At 24.1% G+C, this 18,786-nt stretch overlaps 1 protein-coding gene and 1 long non-coding RNA gene across 2 annotated transcripts in view; one reads left to right on the top strand and one right to left on the bottom strand.

Annotated features, from left to right (window-relative positions):
• Nucleotides 1-18,786, bottom strand: part of LOC127287836 (all trans-polyprenyl-diphosphate synthase PDSS1) — a 34,212-nt gene that overhangs the window by 11,719 nt on the left and 3,707 nt on the right. The window contains exon 2 of the mRNA XM_051314959.1: nt 3,249-3,401. Coding sequence (XP_051170916.1) covers nt 3,249-3,401 — 153 coding nt within the window. The remainder of the gene's footprint in view (nt 1-3,248; nt 3,402-18,786) is intronic.
• LOC127287849 (uncharacterized) overlaps nt 1-18,786 on the top strand; it is a 106,579-nt gene that overhangs the window by 84,354 nt on the left and 3,439 nt on the right. The gene's annotated exons all lie outside the window — the stretch shown is intronic.

Genomic DNA, 18,786 nt, shown 5'->3' with positions numbered 1-18,786 from the left:
GAAAATTCGTTTAAAAAAAAATCAAAGACAAATTCGAAAAACTAACTTAAAAATTGAAAATTTAAATTCTCTAAATTGAAAATTCTAATTATTTTTAAAGGAATAATAATCAGTGTGAAAAAGAAATATAAAAAATGGTAAATTTCCTTCTTTTCCATAATACACACTTTTGAGTGTAAATCTTGTGAAAAACAATTCATTAATGGTTGATTTCTTTGATTCGAAGGATATGGAAAGAGAGCGTGACGCATCTCATTTCTGAGGAATTAGTTTATAATTATAAAATAGTTGTGTCGACACGAATCAATAAAACTAGGTGCTTCCAGAAGGTTACTTTACTCACACTCGATTACACCCATTTGTCATATATACATTGTATATAATTTTTCATCAATATGGAAAATTTAATTATATAGAAAAAAAAAAATTTGAATTCTTTATGAAAAGATGACGATTAGTTGTAATTTAATTTACTTATCAATAACAGATACATATATAGAAAATCATACATTTATAATGAAGAAAGTGAAAACTGTAGTTTCTGCGATTTATTTATGAATAAAGGAAAGGAGGTGATTGTAGTTTCTAATAAAATCAAGTTTCAATTGACGATTTGAATCGAAACCAATCATTGTATACGGCCCTGGTACGTGACACACGCAATGTTTCACTTATTGCAACAGTTGGAGAAGAAAACGATATGGAGAATCGTCGTACTTCGAATTCCAGTCGTATAGCACTGTCTGAAAGTCCACGCTGGAATTCGGCCAAACTCAAAAGAAACGCCTGCTTTTTTTTTTTTTTTTTCATGAACTAATTGCAAATATTCTATTCATTCATGTCGACGTAATCCTTTCTCACATATATTTATTTCCGTATTCTCTTTATCTTTTTTTTTTTTAATTTTTATTCATCTGCTAAAAACGTGATTCCATTATTCTCACTTGAAAGAGAAATTCTCCTTCCAAACAAGTATTTGTAATTAAGTTTCACAAAATGCTTGTACTACAATAATTTAACGATATTTTAAAAAAAAATCGATTCATTAGTTAAATATACTTTTGAATTTAAAAAATTATAAAATAAAAATAAAAATATTTATTACATATATAAAATTGTAATAGAAATATAAATTCACAGGATTCTAATGGTAAATAAATTACTTATGTAATTGTTAGCTTTATTTACTGTAAATGTGAATAGGAAAAAAAATAAAGAATTGAGAAAATGGAAATAAATTTAGTCATTGCGACGTAAATAATTATTATTGTATATAGAGACAAATTCTTATGGTGCAAGGTGCTTTCTACGCGTTTACATGCGTGTATGCATATATATATATAGATATAGGATTGAACGACCGTGAGTAAAAGTTTTCGTCCATATGCAGACCGTGAAGCTGAATCCACGCTTCTGTGGCTTTCGTTCGAAAGCGAAATGCGCCTTCCAATCCGAGAAACCACGCACACTGATCATTTTGCTCATAAAAAAAAAATAATAATAATTTCTGACGTTGTGTACAATACTCTGCTTCTTTAACTCTAATTATTCAATATAAATTTAATTCAATTGCTGTCAAATTGATAAATCTCATTCTTAACCAAATAAGATAAATTAACAATGTGAAAAAAAGTAATTCATTATGGTTATTGACTTTTATATATATATATATACAGAGAAAAGATTTATATTTGTTTCAGAGCCAAATAATGAGCCAAAAGTTTTGAACGTTCATACACCCAGAAAAATGATTTATTTGAACCAAATAAAATATATTTGAGTTAAATAAACGTATATTTGTATCAGAGCCTACTAACTTATTTATTTGGCGTAAATAAAAATTTTATTTGGCGTAAATAAAAATTTTATTTGGCAGAAATAAATTTTTCTTTGGCTCAAATAAATTTTTTATTTCAATGAAATAAAATATATTTGCAACAAATAAATGAGTTATAGTAGGCTCGGAGACAAATATACCATTTCTCTGAGTGTATGAACGAAATTTTTTTTGCAACTTCTTTAAGTAAAAATTTTATTACAAAATATTGTTTAAAATATCTAAAAAGATGTTATTAATTTAATAATTGTTTAATTTACTGTTTTATTTTACATGGTCATCGCATAATATTTTTAATAATTTATAGATTGAAAAAAATATTTCGTTGAATGTTCAAAACTTTCGGCTCATAGCCAAATAAATATTTATTTCAAATAAATTTTATTTGTGCTAAATAAATTTTTTTTTTATTTAAAACAAATAAAAAATTATTGCGTTCTGAGACAAATTTATTTGTTATTAATAAATTTTATTTATCTCAAATAAATGGCAATAAAATATTTCTCTAGTACAGAACCGAAAGAAAAATTATAAATCATCTTTGAATTTAAATCAGAATTTAAATTTTTCTCATCTCTAAATTTCTCACACTTGAAAAAAAATTTATTTTTATTCAAATAATCGGTTATTTGACAATTAACAAATAAATATTTATTTGTACAAAATAAATATTTATTTGTACAAAATAAAAACATTTATTTGTTTGAAATAAATATTCATTTGTAAGAAATAAATATTTATTTGTATCAAATAATTATTATTTGAAATTATTTTTATATTTCAAAATACAAAAATTATTGGTTCAAATATAGAATTTATTTAATTCAAATAAAAATTATTTGGTTCAAGTAAATATTTTTTTTAGTACTAAGTAACCGATTATTTGAATCAAAAAATTTTTTTTTTTCAGTTCACTGATTTTAATTAACAATATATAATTAGCGCCTGTTAAATTAGTCAAAAAGAACAAAAAAAAAAAAATCTGTAACAATTTTTTTTTTTTTTTTTTTTTGCATATTATACAAGAAAAATACTGTCTCCTTTCTGAAGTCATGATGTTTCGTTGGTGTCACTTAAGAATAGAATTCATTAATAATTCATAAACCTATAGCGTAATTTAAATTTTGTCTCTTTTAGGTGACGCATGTTACAACACTTTTAGTACGGGAAGATATAGAAATTTCTCTAGAAATATTTGTACTACACGCGTTTTGTTTATTTAATAAAACATATATAATTTATCAAAAAAAAAGAGAAATAGAAAGAATAGTACAAATAATGTGAGTACTTGGATTTTTTTTTTTTGTTTAATGAAAAAAGAAACTAATTTCTCTATGAAAAAAAATGATTATTTTCTTATATAATGACAAATATAGATTTTTTTGTATAATTAAAAAAACTGATCATTCACCTGTCGTATATCGTGGTAAAGTAGCTTGAGATCGTCATCGAGGAGCTGATAAGGATCGACTTGATAATCTGGTAATGATCCTGGTTGTTGTGTTTGCATTGAACTCATTGCTCGTGCAACACCAAACCTGTGATTTCGCGAGCATGTTTCTTTCTGGAAAAAAAAAATAATTTTCATTATAAAAATAATTTATTTTTTTCTCTCCCTTGAAGGGAAAAATTTATTAGTGAAAAAATTCACTAATTTAAAGAGAAATTAAAAAACAAATATACAATATTAATTAATAATCACAGAAAATTAAAAGGCATTAAAATAAGCTGCAACGCTTATTACTCTCTAAATTTGAATTAGTAAAAAAGTTTACTAATTTGAATTAGTGACTCACTTTTTGCTTCTCAATTAGTAAAATTTTACTAATTATTAGTAACTTTTACTAACAATTAGTAAAATTTAACTAATTCTAAAGCAAAAAGTGAGTCACTAATTTCAATTAGTAAACATTTTTACTAATTCAGATTTAGAGAGTATTTTAATCCAATTTTGCTTCTCTCTAAATCTGAATTAGTGAAAATGTTTACTAATTTGAATTAGTGACTCACTTTTTGCTTCTGAATTAGTTAAATTTTACTAATTGTTAGTAAAATTTTACTAATTCAGAAGCAAAAAGTACTACACATATATAATAAATGAATACTAAATACTAAATAAATACTAAGTAACCGATTATTAAAATAAGTTAAATTTTACTAATTGTTAGTAAAATTTTACTAATTCAGAAGCAAAAAGTGGGTCACTAATTCAAATTAGTAAACATTTTTACTAATTAGTAAAAGTTACTAATAATTAGTTAAATTTTACTAATAATTAGTTAAATTTTACTAATTCAGAAGCAAAAAGTGAGTCACTAATTCAAATTAGTAAACATTTTTACTAATTCCGATTTAGAGCGTTATTTTAATCCATTTTGGTATTAAAATAAGCAAAATTGAATTATAAAATAATAAGCGTTGCAGCTTATTTTAATGCCTTTTAATTTTCTTGTGAAATTTATAAATATTTTCTTTTATTAAAAATAGTTCAGGCAGAACTCAAGTTATTTGAGTTATACTACTGATGCTTGTCTGACGTAACGTGAGTTGTACTACTTAAAAGTTTCCCCAGTGATTCTTTTTCAATCACTCTTGTTATATATATAGTATTTTCAACATTTTTGCCGCAAGCATAAAATTTATTAGTCAATAAAAAAAAAAGTTTCTAACAAATACAATATAAAAAATGATAATTAAGAAATATTAATGAATAATTTTTGGAAAAACTTTCTTTTTTTTTTTTTTTCTTACAAATAATCTTTTTGGAAAAATATTGTAATACTAAATTTAAAAAAAATTTAATTGAGGGCACACATTCCCTTAGAGAAACCAGTTTGATATATTGATATAGGAAAGAAGATATTTTGACAAGATTTCAATATTGTGAAACTTTCATATATATATATACCTTATTATATAAATTTTGTATTCTGTATATAAACGATAACGAAAGTGATTTCATAATTAGTGACTTTTAGTTAAGATAACGGGGTATTTTGTAACTTAGTTATTCTCATAATTATCATCTTTTTTTTTTTTTTTTATTTATTGACAATTGAGGTCACAGTGAGAATACCTATACACTTGGTGTGCTCGGACATGTAAAATGAAATGAAACAGTAATACATCGTTTGAGATTGAAATTGCTCCTAATTATGTTGATTTAAAATCGAATTTTCATATTATTTTTTTATTTTTCTATTTACAGAAAAAAAATATTTATAACACTGGAACAAAAATTTATTTGATTCAAATAATCGAATATTTGAATTTTTGAAACCAAATAATTAAATAAACCATTCTCTAAATCTGAATTAGTAAAAATATTTACTAATTTGAATTAGTGACTCATTTTTTGCTTCTGAATTAGTAAAATTTTACTAATTATTAGTAACTTTTACTAACAATTAGTAAAATTTAACTAATTCTAAAGCAAAAAGTGAGTCACTAATTCAAATTAGTAAACATTTTTACTAATTCAGATTTAGAGAGCATGCACTGAAAAAAAAATTTATTTGATTCAAATACCGGTGTATTTGGTTATTATCAAATAAATATTTACTTGAATCAAATAAATGGTGTTTGCTTCAAATACTGAAATATTTGATTCAAATAAGAAATATTTGATTCAAGTAAATATTTATTTGATAATAACCAAATACGCCGGTATTTGAATGAAATAAATTTTTTTTTCAGTGTGTGAACTAAAGTTTTATTTTTGAAATTTAATTGACTGAAATATATATATTTTTTTTTTCGATAATATTTTAATCAAAAAATTTTTTTTTCACTGCAGTGAAAAATAATTAGTAAAAAATTTATTTATAATAGCTATAATTTTTCCGAGTGATATATAATAAATTATGAATTTTTTTTCGAAAATTCTTGTCATTGTCTTAATTATGCACTTTCTCGCAACAAGTTAAGTTTATAATGATCTTAGAGGTTAACAAAGTAACCACAAACTAAAAGATGATTTGAATGCAATACACGTGCTTCCGCATATTATAAATAAATTTAAGCTTTAAAAGGCAAAGTATACAATGAGGATAAACATTGTTCGTTAAAAAAAAAAAAAAAAAAAAAAAATTTAAACACTTGCGACAATGAAAGTATATGACTTGAAAATTTAATTCTTTTTTTTTTTTTACTTTTTATAGGATTCCTAGGTTTGTTATTAAATTGCAATAATCTTGATTTCCTTGAATTATAAAATTCTTGTGTTGTGGTATATAAATTTCAACCATGATCTCGTTTTTGCGGTTATAAGGTTTAAATTATCGGTATATGTATACATTTAGGATGAATATTGAGAAATTATACCATTTTAAATGTCTGTCCATGCGTATCATTTCTACATCAATGTTTTTAAACCATCTAAACTCATACATTCTCTGTAGTATATATATATATAAAACTAGTTCTCGATAAGAGGCAAGTTCACTACCCAACTTTTACTTTGCGCAAAAACAATTCTCATCGCGTCTGCAAGGACGTTTATGATATGAGAAAAATTCGTGAAAACACGCGAACCCATTCATTGACAAAATATATATATTTCTTTTCATGAAATTAACTTTGTTGTAAAATTTGAAACGAGCCAATTATGAATAAAATTTTCTTCAACTTTCTAATGTGATATTAGTATTTACGATATTACAAATATGTGTACACTTCTGGCGCGTTAATTCTGCAATTATTTTCAAATTAATAAATAATAAATAATAAATAATAAATAGCAAAATTTACTTTCAACTAAACGATAATATCGCGTGATATTATTCCATTTTTTTCATTAATGAATGGAACATTTTTTTTTAAATATTTGTTAATAATAATTAATTCGTGTAAAAAAATGTTATTTCTTTATAAAAATAAATAATCAAAAAATTTACTTGAACCAAATAATTTTTATTTGAATTCAAATAAATTTTTTATACCAATAATTTATGTATTTAAAAGTAATTCATTTAAAAAAACCAATTTTATAAAAAAAAAAAAATTGTAAGTGAAGCAATAAATTTTGATTTATAGTTTATCACATACGTGACTAGAAAAAAAAAGTATCCGATGAATAAGCGGTTTGAAAGCATGATTTGTCATTTGGAAAAGTTATGTGTTTTTAATTTTAATTTTTTTTTTCTAAACACTCGCGATATATAGTGAAACAGCAAATTTCGAATAACCTTCAATTATTTATTTTGAGGTTTTTCACCTGGCATTGATTATAGATAACGACCGCACCCAATAATTTAATCACGTAATTATCTCTATATACTTTCATGAAAACCCACGTGGTCGCGGCAATACAAAAAATAATTGACGCTTTTTTCTTATTATTAAAAGCAAATTTAATTTAACACCTAGTTTACCATTTTGTAATTGAAATTTTTCAAAAAAAATAATTTAAAAAAATTAAATTTTAAAAAATTTTAAATTATAAAATTTTTAATAATTTTAAATTTTAATTATTTATTAAATTTTTAATTATTGTGGGGAAAAATACAGAAATTAGTATATATATTTTTAAAAAAAAAGCGTTTCTCAGTTATGAAAGTTGCTAATTAAAATTCATATTTGTGAATGTTTATTACATTTGAATTATCATAGAATTTAAAAAAAAAAAAAAAACTCTCGGTAGGTACATATGAATGACAATATACATGCGTATTTTTAATTTGAGAAAAGCAAAGACAGTAGCCGCAATTGGCGCAGAAAAAAAAAATATGCCAGTCTCAGTGTCGGACATGAGCGTTAGCACGTAGTAAAATGTGGTTGAAAAGTGGTTACACGAGTCTCTTATTTCCTGAGGCTTCATTTTCGTAATTATCTTACGTCTCATATATGTGTATAATATTTTTTTAAGAAAGTGCCGCAAACATCAGCGGCACACCCAAGTCTGACAAAAGAAATGTCAGGAAAATATATATATATATTTCGATATTTATGCTCATTTTCTTTAAAATAAATTGTTTTTTTTGTAAATAATATTTTTTTTCAAAAAATTAAATTCAAAAATTAAAGTCAAATACAATAAAATAGAAATTTACAATTCTTAAAAATGAAAAATGTAAATATTAAAGCAAATATTTACAAAAAAAAAAAACGAATGATTTGAGAATAAAATATATAAGTTTACATAAGTCGTGGTAAAATTCCAAAAAAAAAAAATTTTTCTGTAACCTGGAACAGGAAATCTGTGTGACTAAAAATATATTAGGCAATTCTTAACGTTTGGCCTTTAAAATGGCGAATGCACGTGATCAAATTTGCATTTTCATTGCAAGATTCCCGTTTTAATGAACCAAATCTATAAATATTACAAAATCATTTTTTTTTTGAAGATGACTTTTATTTTTATATTTTATTTTTAGCAACACTTTGATTAATTACCCTCCCCCCTACGAGTTTCAAATTATTAATTTCTAATTTAAAAAGAAAAAGTACACAGAAAATTAAAAGGCATTAAAATAAGCTGCAACGCTTATTATTTTAATCCAATTTTGCTTATTTTAATCCATTTTGGTATTAAAAAAAATTGGATAAAAAAAAAAATTAAAAATTGGATTAAAATAATAATTTTAATGCCTTTTAATTTTCTGTGATATTTCAAATTTTTATATTGACCCTCTTTTTTTTTTTTTAAAGAAAGAAAAATATTTTATTATATTGTGGAACTGACTCAAACGACCTTGCTTTTATTTATGTGCGTAGAAAGTAACAATCAGAGCAAGTAATAATCCATTGATTACTCCTGGTAAATTGTAGTCTGTTGAAATTGGTCTTTAACCTATGACTGACTATAATGTTACAAGTAAATAAAAATAATGTTCAACGGCAATTTGTCCTTCAATAAGGCACGAGGGGGTCCATTAACGTTGACGATCCAAAGAAGTACGATAGATTTTGCAATAATAGTGCATGCTTAGTGGAAGTGTTCTGTTGCAATAAACTTGACTTGCACTTGCTTGAAAGTTAATGAAGTGAATATAATAGACTGATAGTAGTCAATTATTATATATTTTTCTCGTTGAGTATTTTACGATTTAATTTAAATAATTTATTTATTTCCAAAATAATTATTTATACAATGTAATAATAAAAAAAAAATTGTTTTAGCTAAAAGGGATGATAATAATTATGTTAAATCATTATATATAATTAAATGAAAATATGAGTGATGCATGAAAATATTCAAAATAAAGATAATCTACTTTCACCCAGAAGAAAGTATTTTTTTTTTTTTCGCGGCACTTGAACAACATTAGAGCAAATTAAATTGTTATGGGAAGAAGATCGAAACTGAAGGTGAGTAGAGTAATCATGGGAGTCAAGTTGAGTTAATGTCCAGTCGTGTGTAAGAGGAGAAAGTGAGGTTACATGGTCGAAGCGTCTGCGATGCCGCAAGGTGGATTATAACAGAGAAATGTCAACTTTTTGGTTTAAAGACTGATAAAAAAAAAACAAGAAGAAGAAGAATAAAATGATAAGAAAAATTTAGGGGAAAAAAAAAGAGGCTCATTTACAAAGCAGTAAATCGCGAATTAAATCATTCAATTTATGAGAATTATTGTATGAAAATTGCATTTACAATTCTAAAAAGAAGTGCGATAAACTTGATAAAATTTTTGCATAAAAATTCTTTGAGATAGTGATGCACAAGTGTCACGATTCTAGGGTCAATGGTTCAAAGTAATATCTAAAATATTTGCTTATCATTGTCAAGTTCAACTATATAGAAAAATAGATTTAATAAATCCGATATAATAAACATTTTTGAACCTGTATCTTTGAACTATGTCTCACTTGAAGAAATTCAATAAAAAATTATATTACTAAAATTTTAAAAAAAATTATTTGATTCAAATATACTCGATTATTAACAAATAAATATTTACTTGAACCAAATAATTTTTATTTGAATTCAAATAATCATTTTTGATACAAATAAATATTTATTTGAGTCAAATATAATTGAGTATTAATACAAATACAGAATTCTTTGTTGGGACATTTACGAATGACTTTAAACCAAACAGAATACATTTGTATGAAAGACCTTTACGTAAGTTGCATAATCACAATCCATCAAGATCTTGATAAACGAGCTCCACTTACGTTAGCGCAGGATTTTCATCTTCTACAATTGACAGTTTTCTAAACAAACCGCACATTTTCTTTTAAAATGAGCCAAAAATTTTGAACGTTCAAATGAATTTTTTTTTTGCAACTTCTTTAAGTACGAATTTTATTACAAAATTTTGTTTTAAATATCTAAAAAGAAATTATTATTTCAATAATTGTTTAATTTACTGTTTTATTTTACATTGACATCATAATTTTTCATAAATTGAAAAAAATATTTCGTTCATAGAACTTTTGGTTCATCTTTTAAAAGTATATATATATAAATAAATATGTCAGGTTCATACGAAATCATATTATATCCAATTAGTAATAAAAATAATAATAATATTAGCCAATAGAATTAGGCCAGAATTTTATAAAAATTTCATAATGCACATCCTTTTGCTTGTCAATATATATATAATATATATACTTTTGAAAATGCGAATGGTCGATACTTTCACTGTCTCAGTCCTATTCTTCCGACTGTATTTGTTTACGTGTCGGGTCGACATTTTTATATCTTACGCAATAATAATTAGGCGTATGTCGTTATTTAAAGAAAGTCTTCAATGCTCCTCACCACAGATGGTATGGTGAAAAAAAAAAAAAAAACTTTCTTTTTCCCGGACACTTAAAATTATGGAAACACACATATTTTTTTTTCAAGAATATTCACATATAAATTCTTTCGATTGAATACAGATTTATTATTATTGGAATTTTTCTTTGAAAGAGAGAAAAAAAAAAATCATAAAATTGGTCGCAAAGAAAGTGAAAATCGAATTTTTTTTTTTTAAAGATTCGTATATGAATTTTTTTAATGAAAAGCATCGACCTTTGAAGAATTTACAAATAATATCAAAAATGTCTACCGCATTAAATACGGAGAGGGAAAATATACACTTTCTCCACAGGTCTGTACGACCCACATTCTGGAATTGACCAGCGGCATTCTCTCGTGGATGCTGTTTGGCCATGGTGAACGTACCATGCTCTTCGCCACTGAATCAAGGTCGCTCTCACGATCTCACTCTCCCTCTTACAATTTCCTTCTCTTTTCGATTGATCCACAATGACTTTAAAGTTTTAACGCTTTGCAATCTTCCATATGTACCTCAGAAATACGCGGAAAAAATTTATTTCAAAAAAAAAATGTTATACTTATCAAATAAATTTCGAAAATTTGAATTAAATAATTATATTCCAGTTTAAGTTGTCATGATAATATTTAAATATAATAATTTTTAATTGTAAATTTTTTTTTAGAACTTTTATGTGTATCTCGTATGTGAGAAAAATTTTTTTCGATTGCTCTGCATTTTAAATGTTCGCGGTCTTCGTAAAACCTTCTTCTACACTCAGAGAAATGGTATATTTGTCTCCGAGCCTACTAACTCATTTATTTGTTGCAAATATATTTTATTTCATTGAAATAAAAAATTTATTTGAGGCAAAGAAAAATTTATTTCTGACAAATAAAACTTTTATTTACGCCAAATAAATAAGTTAGTATAGGCTCTGAGACAAATATACGTTTATTTAACTCAAATATATTTTATTTGGTTCAAATAAATCATTTCTCTGCGTGTATACAAGTTTTGAAGTAAAATTTTTTAAATTAAAAACAATCATGTAATTAATTATTTTAACATGTTCCATTAGAGGGAACATGTTTTTGTTATTTTTCATTATCAAAATTTTTAAATATAGTAAGTAGTTTCTTTTTAATTTTTATGTATTTTAGTTTTAAAATTTTTGAGATTATAATTTTGAAAATTTTGTTTCAACAGTTATTTTTATTTTAATCACTGAAGAGGACACTAACGTTGGTGTCGAAACGTTTTGTTTTTCATAATAATAAATCAAAATTTTGATCAAGAAATTTTCTGAAATTTATTTAAATAATTATAATAATAATAATTCATCAAATATTTACAATTTGAAAGAAATAAATTATTTCATTTTTGTTTTGTTAATTTACCCAATTTTTTTTTTTTGGATAAAAAATAATTATTTAACCAAAGGTTTTGGTTTAAAAAAACATTTCTTTTTTAATCCCGCAATAAAAAATTTTAAAATACGAAAAATTTGCAAATTTAGCTAGTTTTAGATCTAACAGTATTTTAATTTGAAAAAAAAAATGGGATTATTCATATGCAAATCATTAGACATTAAAGGTCATTGACTTGAAATCATCTCACACGTGGTGTTTCAAAATTTAAAATTGTTTCTAATTTTCAAGGCTGAAATTTTTAAGGTCGTAATTTATTCTACGAATCAGGATTTGCGGTCCATCGATAAAAAACCCAAGATATCGTAAAATGTCTTTTTTTTCTAATGGAAAAAAAATTAAATTCTATGTTTTTAATTAAAAATTTGGAAAAAAAATTATAAATGAAATCCAGGATTTTCTTATAGTATTTTTCTTTTATAAAAAAAAAAAGTTTTCACAAGTTAGAAACATACGAGAAATTATCATCTATAATAGGGCATGTGAATCGGCTCTTGTTTCTGGTTTTATAGCACTTTTAAAGGTTTTTCTATTTTAGTAACAACTCCTTGATTCGCTTTTTTTTTTTTTTCATGAATTCCAGAAACTGTTGGAGTAATTTTACAATTTTTTCCTATTGATCTTAATTTTATGGTCCCCCACAAAAAAAATGTATAAAATTCATTATTTAAATATAAAATAATTAATAATTTATTAAATAATTGAAAAATAATAACAAAAATTCTACCGAACTTTTCGAAAAATAATAATTTAATAAATTGACGATAAGAAGAGTTTCAATATATATTATATATGGAAAGTGTCGTCAAGACTCTAGACTTTTACTTTCCTCTGCGATACATGTATTCATTAAGACTAATACTTATTTGAAAAAGGGTGAGTTTCTTCCGCGAGAAAGTCACTCTAACTTTTATTACCAATTCTTAAAAAAAAAAAAAATTGACTATTCAAAAGTAAATATATTTTACATAGCAGAAAATAGAGCGAATCGTTTCTAAAAATTATTTAATATAAAAATTTGTTTTTTCTACAGTAAATAAATAATTTATTAAAATAATGATATAAAAAAAAAATATATATATTTTGTGGTAATTTTCTAACGTTAAAGAAGGCTCTAAAATGACTCACGCGAGCTTTAAAGAATGACATCAAAGAACCCGAGTGGACGTGATGAGTTCAACTTTTACTATATACCAACTCTCGTTTGGATATCGAGGACACACCGATCTAATGTTGTATATATATATACATATAGGTGAAACGTGCCTTCCATTCTATATAGCGATGGGTGCGAAAAATAAAAAGTTTGTCAATGATAATCACCCTGAGCACATGTCTCTAAACCTCATTTCATCAAACATTCCCTTTTCAGTTTCCTCTATATATTCTATTCGAAAAATCACAAGTCATCATTGTATAAGAAATTCAATTTTCCCATTAATTCAAAAATAAATTATAAATTTAATATTGATAAAATTTTTTCTAAAATCGTTAAATATAAAAGAATTTTATCGAATTTTTTTTAAAAACTATTTTTTTTCCAACATCCTTTGTAATTTATTTGATTCCTTTAAAATATTCTATTGGCTTTTAGATATATATTTATACACACACATCTCTTCTTAATAACAGGTTATAAAATATATTAAATGTTTAACAAAATCCCTTCTGAATATTTGACAAGCATAGAATTTGGAATTTGGAATATATTAAAACTAGTATTAGCATTTGACTATTTAATATCCATGTCGTGGGTTAATTCAAGAATGTTTTCCGCCTATAACTCTATTTTTCGAATCCTTTAATTTAATTATTTAATTAAATATTTGATTAATTTTTTCCCAAATTTGGATGAGAAATGACGATAAAGATTAGAAAAAAAAAATTCATGATTTACAGTTGGAGTACCCAGTAAACCCGAAATGACTTCCGTATATAAATTTGTACGTGAGAGGCAAAATGGTCCTTGAATAAAAGAAGCTTGGCGATGACTGCGAATTAAATTTTATCACATGCACGATACGTTTTTGCCTTCGCGCATATATATAATAATATATAGAAAGATTACTAAACAGGCTCAACACTTTTTTTTTTTAGAGTACTTGTCCTCTTATAGTATAACTGCTATTTACATACGAAATGTACAGATGAAAAAAGAAAATATGTATATACAACAAACTCTCGACATGTCAAGGTTTTCAAATATCAGATTTTACTTTCAATTTATAACATTTTTTTTTTTCCCAAAAGAAAAAGATGAAATTTTTCTTTTTTAATCTTTTCAAAACATATTTGCGTCATTTGACCTTTGTTAGTTTGACACTTTTTTTTAAGTAAAATCTTTTTATTTATTTTTTCACGACATTGATTTTTCTTATTAATAATTTATCACTTTTCTGTAACATTTATCCGACTTTTTTTTGTGGGATTTAAATCAAATATTGATTTTCATGAGGCAAAAGTTTTGAACGTTCAAATGAACGAAATTTTTTTTTGCAACTTCTTTAAATACGAATTTTATTACAAAATATTGTTTTAAATATCTAAAAAGAAGTTATTAATTTAATGTTTTATTTTACATTGCCATTATAATTTTTAATAATTTATAGATTGAAAAAAATATTTTGTTCATTTGAACGCGTTCAAAACTTTTGGCTCATTGATTTTCAATGATTTTGAGTATATATAATTTTATAATAAGTGAAACACAGAAAATTAAAAGGCATTAAAATAAGCTGCAACGCTTATTATTTTAATCCAATTTTGCTTATTTTAATACCAAAATGAATTAAAATAAGCAAAATTGGATTAAAATAATAAGCGTTGCAGCTTATTTTAATGCCTTTTAATTTTCTGTGAATACAATGGGATTATTTATTTTCCTCATGGGATTTCCCTGCTTATCTATCTTTTTATATTGTCATACATTAAAAAAAAAATCCATACTCATTAATGCAACTTGCGTTTTAGCGATTGACGCACTTGAATAAGCTTTAAATGATTCAGAATTCTTAAGAAGTACTTCACAAATGGAGACGTCCTGCGTACCTTTCTGTAATTTTTTTATACATATACCCTCGAGATAAATTTTTTTTTTTTTTTGAAAAAAATTTCATTTATATTTCAAGTATAAATAGAATAATTTTCTCATAATTTTGATCATAGTAAATTTTATTTTTATATATTGATGATAAACATAATTATTTCATAAAAATCGCAATTAGTTAGAATTTTTATTTTAAAGAATTTAATTTTTTTTTTTTTTACGAATTTTCATTTTTCGAATTAGCATTTGACAAAATTTATTTTAAAACGAATTTTTACTTTATACCAAACAAATAATTGAGAGAAAGATTTTTTTAAGAATTATGAAATATATAATTCGTGCACTTAAAAAAATATTTATTTCATTCATAAAAATTATTATTCGATGAATAAAAAATTTTGAAATTTAAAAATTCGTATCACTTAAAATTATAATTCGGTTAAATTAGAATTCTTTTAAATAAAAAGTTGGGTAGAAATAAATTCGGTGAAATAAAACTTTTTTGCCAAATAAAAGTTCGGTAGCTAAAAAAATTATAAAATTATAAAAAATTATTTTTAAATTATAAAAATTTGTTTAAAAATATTATAATTAGAAAAATAAAAATTCGTCTAAAAAATAATTATATCTAATTAAAAAATTTTTAAATTGAAAATTTCTAATTATTTTTATGGAATAATCAATCAGAAATTTTTTTTTTAAATTTCTTTTAAATAAAATTTTGTTATTGGTTTCACTTTTTAATTAAAAGTTACTTAATTTTCTCAAATAAATTAACAAAGTACAAAATGCAAAATTTATGTTATACAGGATATTATTGTAAGAGAGTAATTTTTAATGGTATTGCTTAATTCACTTCGAAAACAATGAACTATAAAATGTTGATTGATTCCGTCACGCTATCATTCTCTCCATCGTTATAAGGGAAATTATTATTATAAACCTTTTTGAAATTTCGCAAGAATCAGCATTTTTACATTAATCTATTCATTTAACGATAATCTACCTGGATTAAAGAGGCGTTCGCAAGATTTGATATCTCATATATAAGATGAGTTCTTCATATATAGAAAACGGAGATTTTAAATAAAAGATAAGATATATAATAGCAATAATATACTCTGTGAAATTACTTTTGCGAATATAATTTAATATACCATTTATCATGAATAAATCGTAAAAAAATTTTTTTTTTTTTTTTTTTTTTTCAAAGTATTATCAACGAAGACGTCATACCCAGGCATTAAAATCTCTGGAATGTCGCCAGTGTAAATCCGGTATTTATTTCGAAGCATTAAACTGCGTTAGGGAGTAATCAAAGGCAATTATTTTGTTCATTGTGGAAACGCATAATCTCACGTCGATTAGTTTATAAACATTGTTTCAACAAATTAAAAAGGAGAAGATGTTAATTGTACATTGGCTTTTTTCCTTCTTCAATTGCGTCCGTGGCTCGCTTTTTCTCGAGGACACAATCAAATGTATTTTTTTCTAATCTGGTTTTTTTTCCCCCTTCAAGTTTAGTTTTTATAAAATTGTCTAACACAGAAAATTAAATGGGCATTAAAATAAGCTGATTATTTTAATCCAATTTTGCTTATTTTAATCCATTTTGGTATAAAAATAAGCAAAATTGGATTAAAATAATAAGCTTATTTTAAATGCCTTTTAATTTTCTGTGTACTTATTGTATAAAAAGAATCAAAAAATTTTTTTTAATAAAACAACTGAGAAAATTGCAAAATACTGAGCTGAAACTTTCTTTTCTTAATTACTTCATAATAATAATTATAACTTGCTTTGACCGGTAGTGGAAATGAAGCGGAAAAGAGGTGTATAGGATAAATTTATGGAAAATTCCGCGTTTAATGAATTATATTTTTTAATAATTTGTATATAAAGTATAATATGGACTACCTTTGATTTTGTTCAGGAAATGAAAAATTATGCAACACAGATAAGACAATAGATCAATGATTTGATCTTGACTTGAGTAGATTTGGTATTTATGTTTACATATATGTAATCTCAGTCATCCAACTTTCTCCATTGAAAAAATCTATCTTCACAGAAAATTAAAAGGCATTAAAATAAGCTTATTATTTTAATCCAATTTTGCTTATTTTAATACCAAAATGGATTAAAATAAGAAAAATTGGATTAAAATAATAGCAGCTTATTTTAATGCCTTTTAATTTTCTGTTATCCCTTATTTTTTGTAGCAAAATCTTTAAATAATTTCAATTTATAAATATCATAATCATAAAATTTATTTTCTTGTATCAAAAAATTATTTCTTCTATAAACTCGGAATATTTCTTCAGCATTTATTGAAAATCAATTTCAAAAGGGAAGTGAAAAAAATTATACTTTAGATTATATAGTTCAATGTACCACATAAAAATTATATTCAAGGTCGTCAAGTAATTCTTCAAAACTGGAATTCCATATAAAAAGAAATAATTACTTTCCTCGTATTTATATAAATATGAGTAAATCCTTTTGGAAATTGCACTAATAATAATATAATAATGTCATCTTTATAGGAAAGTCTCAAGGTTTCAGAAAATTGAAGGTTATTTATATATTACTTCATTTTTTTTTTTTTCATGAAATTCAACCTTGGAAGTGTAAAAGATAGGAGGGAAATTATAATAACATAAATTATTATTTGAGACAAAGAAAATAATGAAATATTTGTTAAGGAGCTATATTTCGCTCAAAATAACCATTTTCTGATGAAATACCGCAAGAACAACAAAAAAAAGAAAATAAGAATAAATTCTTTGGAACTTTCTGTTTTGAAAAGTTTTTTTTTTTTTTTTTTTTTTTAAATGTGTTAAATTTACCTTGTACGTTTATTGTATTACGCTAACTGTTACGCAGGACTTAGAAAAGAATTTCCAGACTATATATATATATTCGCAGACTTATTTGACTAACACAATACCCTTTTACATATGAATAATTAACGCATTTTTCACGGTGCTATTATAACATTTTAGTTTCCAACTTAAAATATAATATGTATAAATAGTGAGAGAAACAAATCTCTTTGTTTTTAATTGTATAATTAATTAAGAGTCGTTAGAGATATCCTAATAAACACGCTCCGTGAGTTGAATAGCCTAACCTCTTTCTCTCTCTCTCTCTCTCCATTATTATTATTATTAACAATTATATCTCACACTGAGATCTTTCTTTTCGCAACCTTTCACATTATAATTTTCATATAATACGCACATTTAATACTCGCAGTTAAATGATTTTCTGTTAATTAAATATTTCCCTGCGTTAATTGCGAAATTTTAAAAAAAAATTCAATAGGAAAATTATTCTCAATTAAAATTAGTAAAAACAAGTCTTACTAATTTAGATTTTAGTATAAAAGTTAATTTGAAAGACGAAAAAAAAAAATGACAAGAGATCCTTTTTGAGACTTCAATTGCTAATAATTTAACAAATAGTATATCCGTATGTGCTCGTGATAATTTGTTGCGTTAATATATAATTACATTGTGAAAATATTCATGCGTTCTTCAGCGTACTTGCATGCGTATATATACAGTCATACGAGACCAGAATACTGTGAATCGAGACTTTTTGCGTCAGACCTGACACCTGTGACACGTTTGTCAATTCAAGATAAAAGATTTTTTTTTTCAAAGAAAGAAGATGTCGACAGAATCTGATAGTAATTTTCATTTTGACTTTAGGATTAATATATATATATATATATATATATATATATATATATATATA

This window comes from Leptopilina boulardi, unplaced genomic scaffold (genome assembly GCF_019393585.1).
Source record: "Leptopilina boulardi isolate dan_hultmark-lab unplaced genomic scaffold, ZJU_Lbou_2.1 LbouV2_123, whole genome shotgun sequence".
Classification (NCBI taxonomy): domain Eukaryota; kingdom Metazoa; phylum Arthropoda; class Insecta; order Hymenoptera; family Figitidae; genus Leptopilina; species Leptopilina boulardi.
Note: the sequence above shows the minus strand (reverse complement) of the source record. Positions and strands in the feature narration are given on the sequence as shown.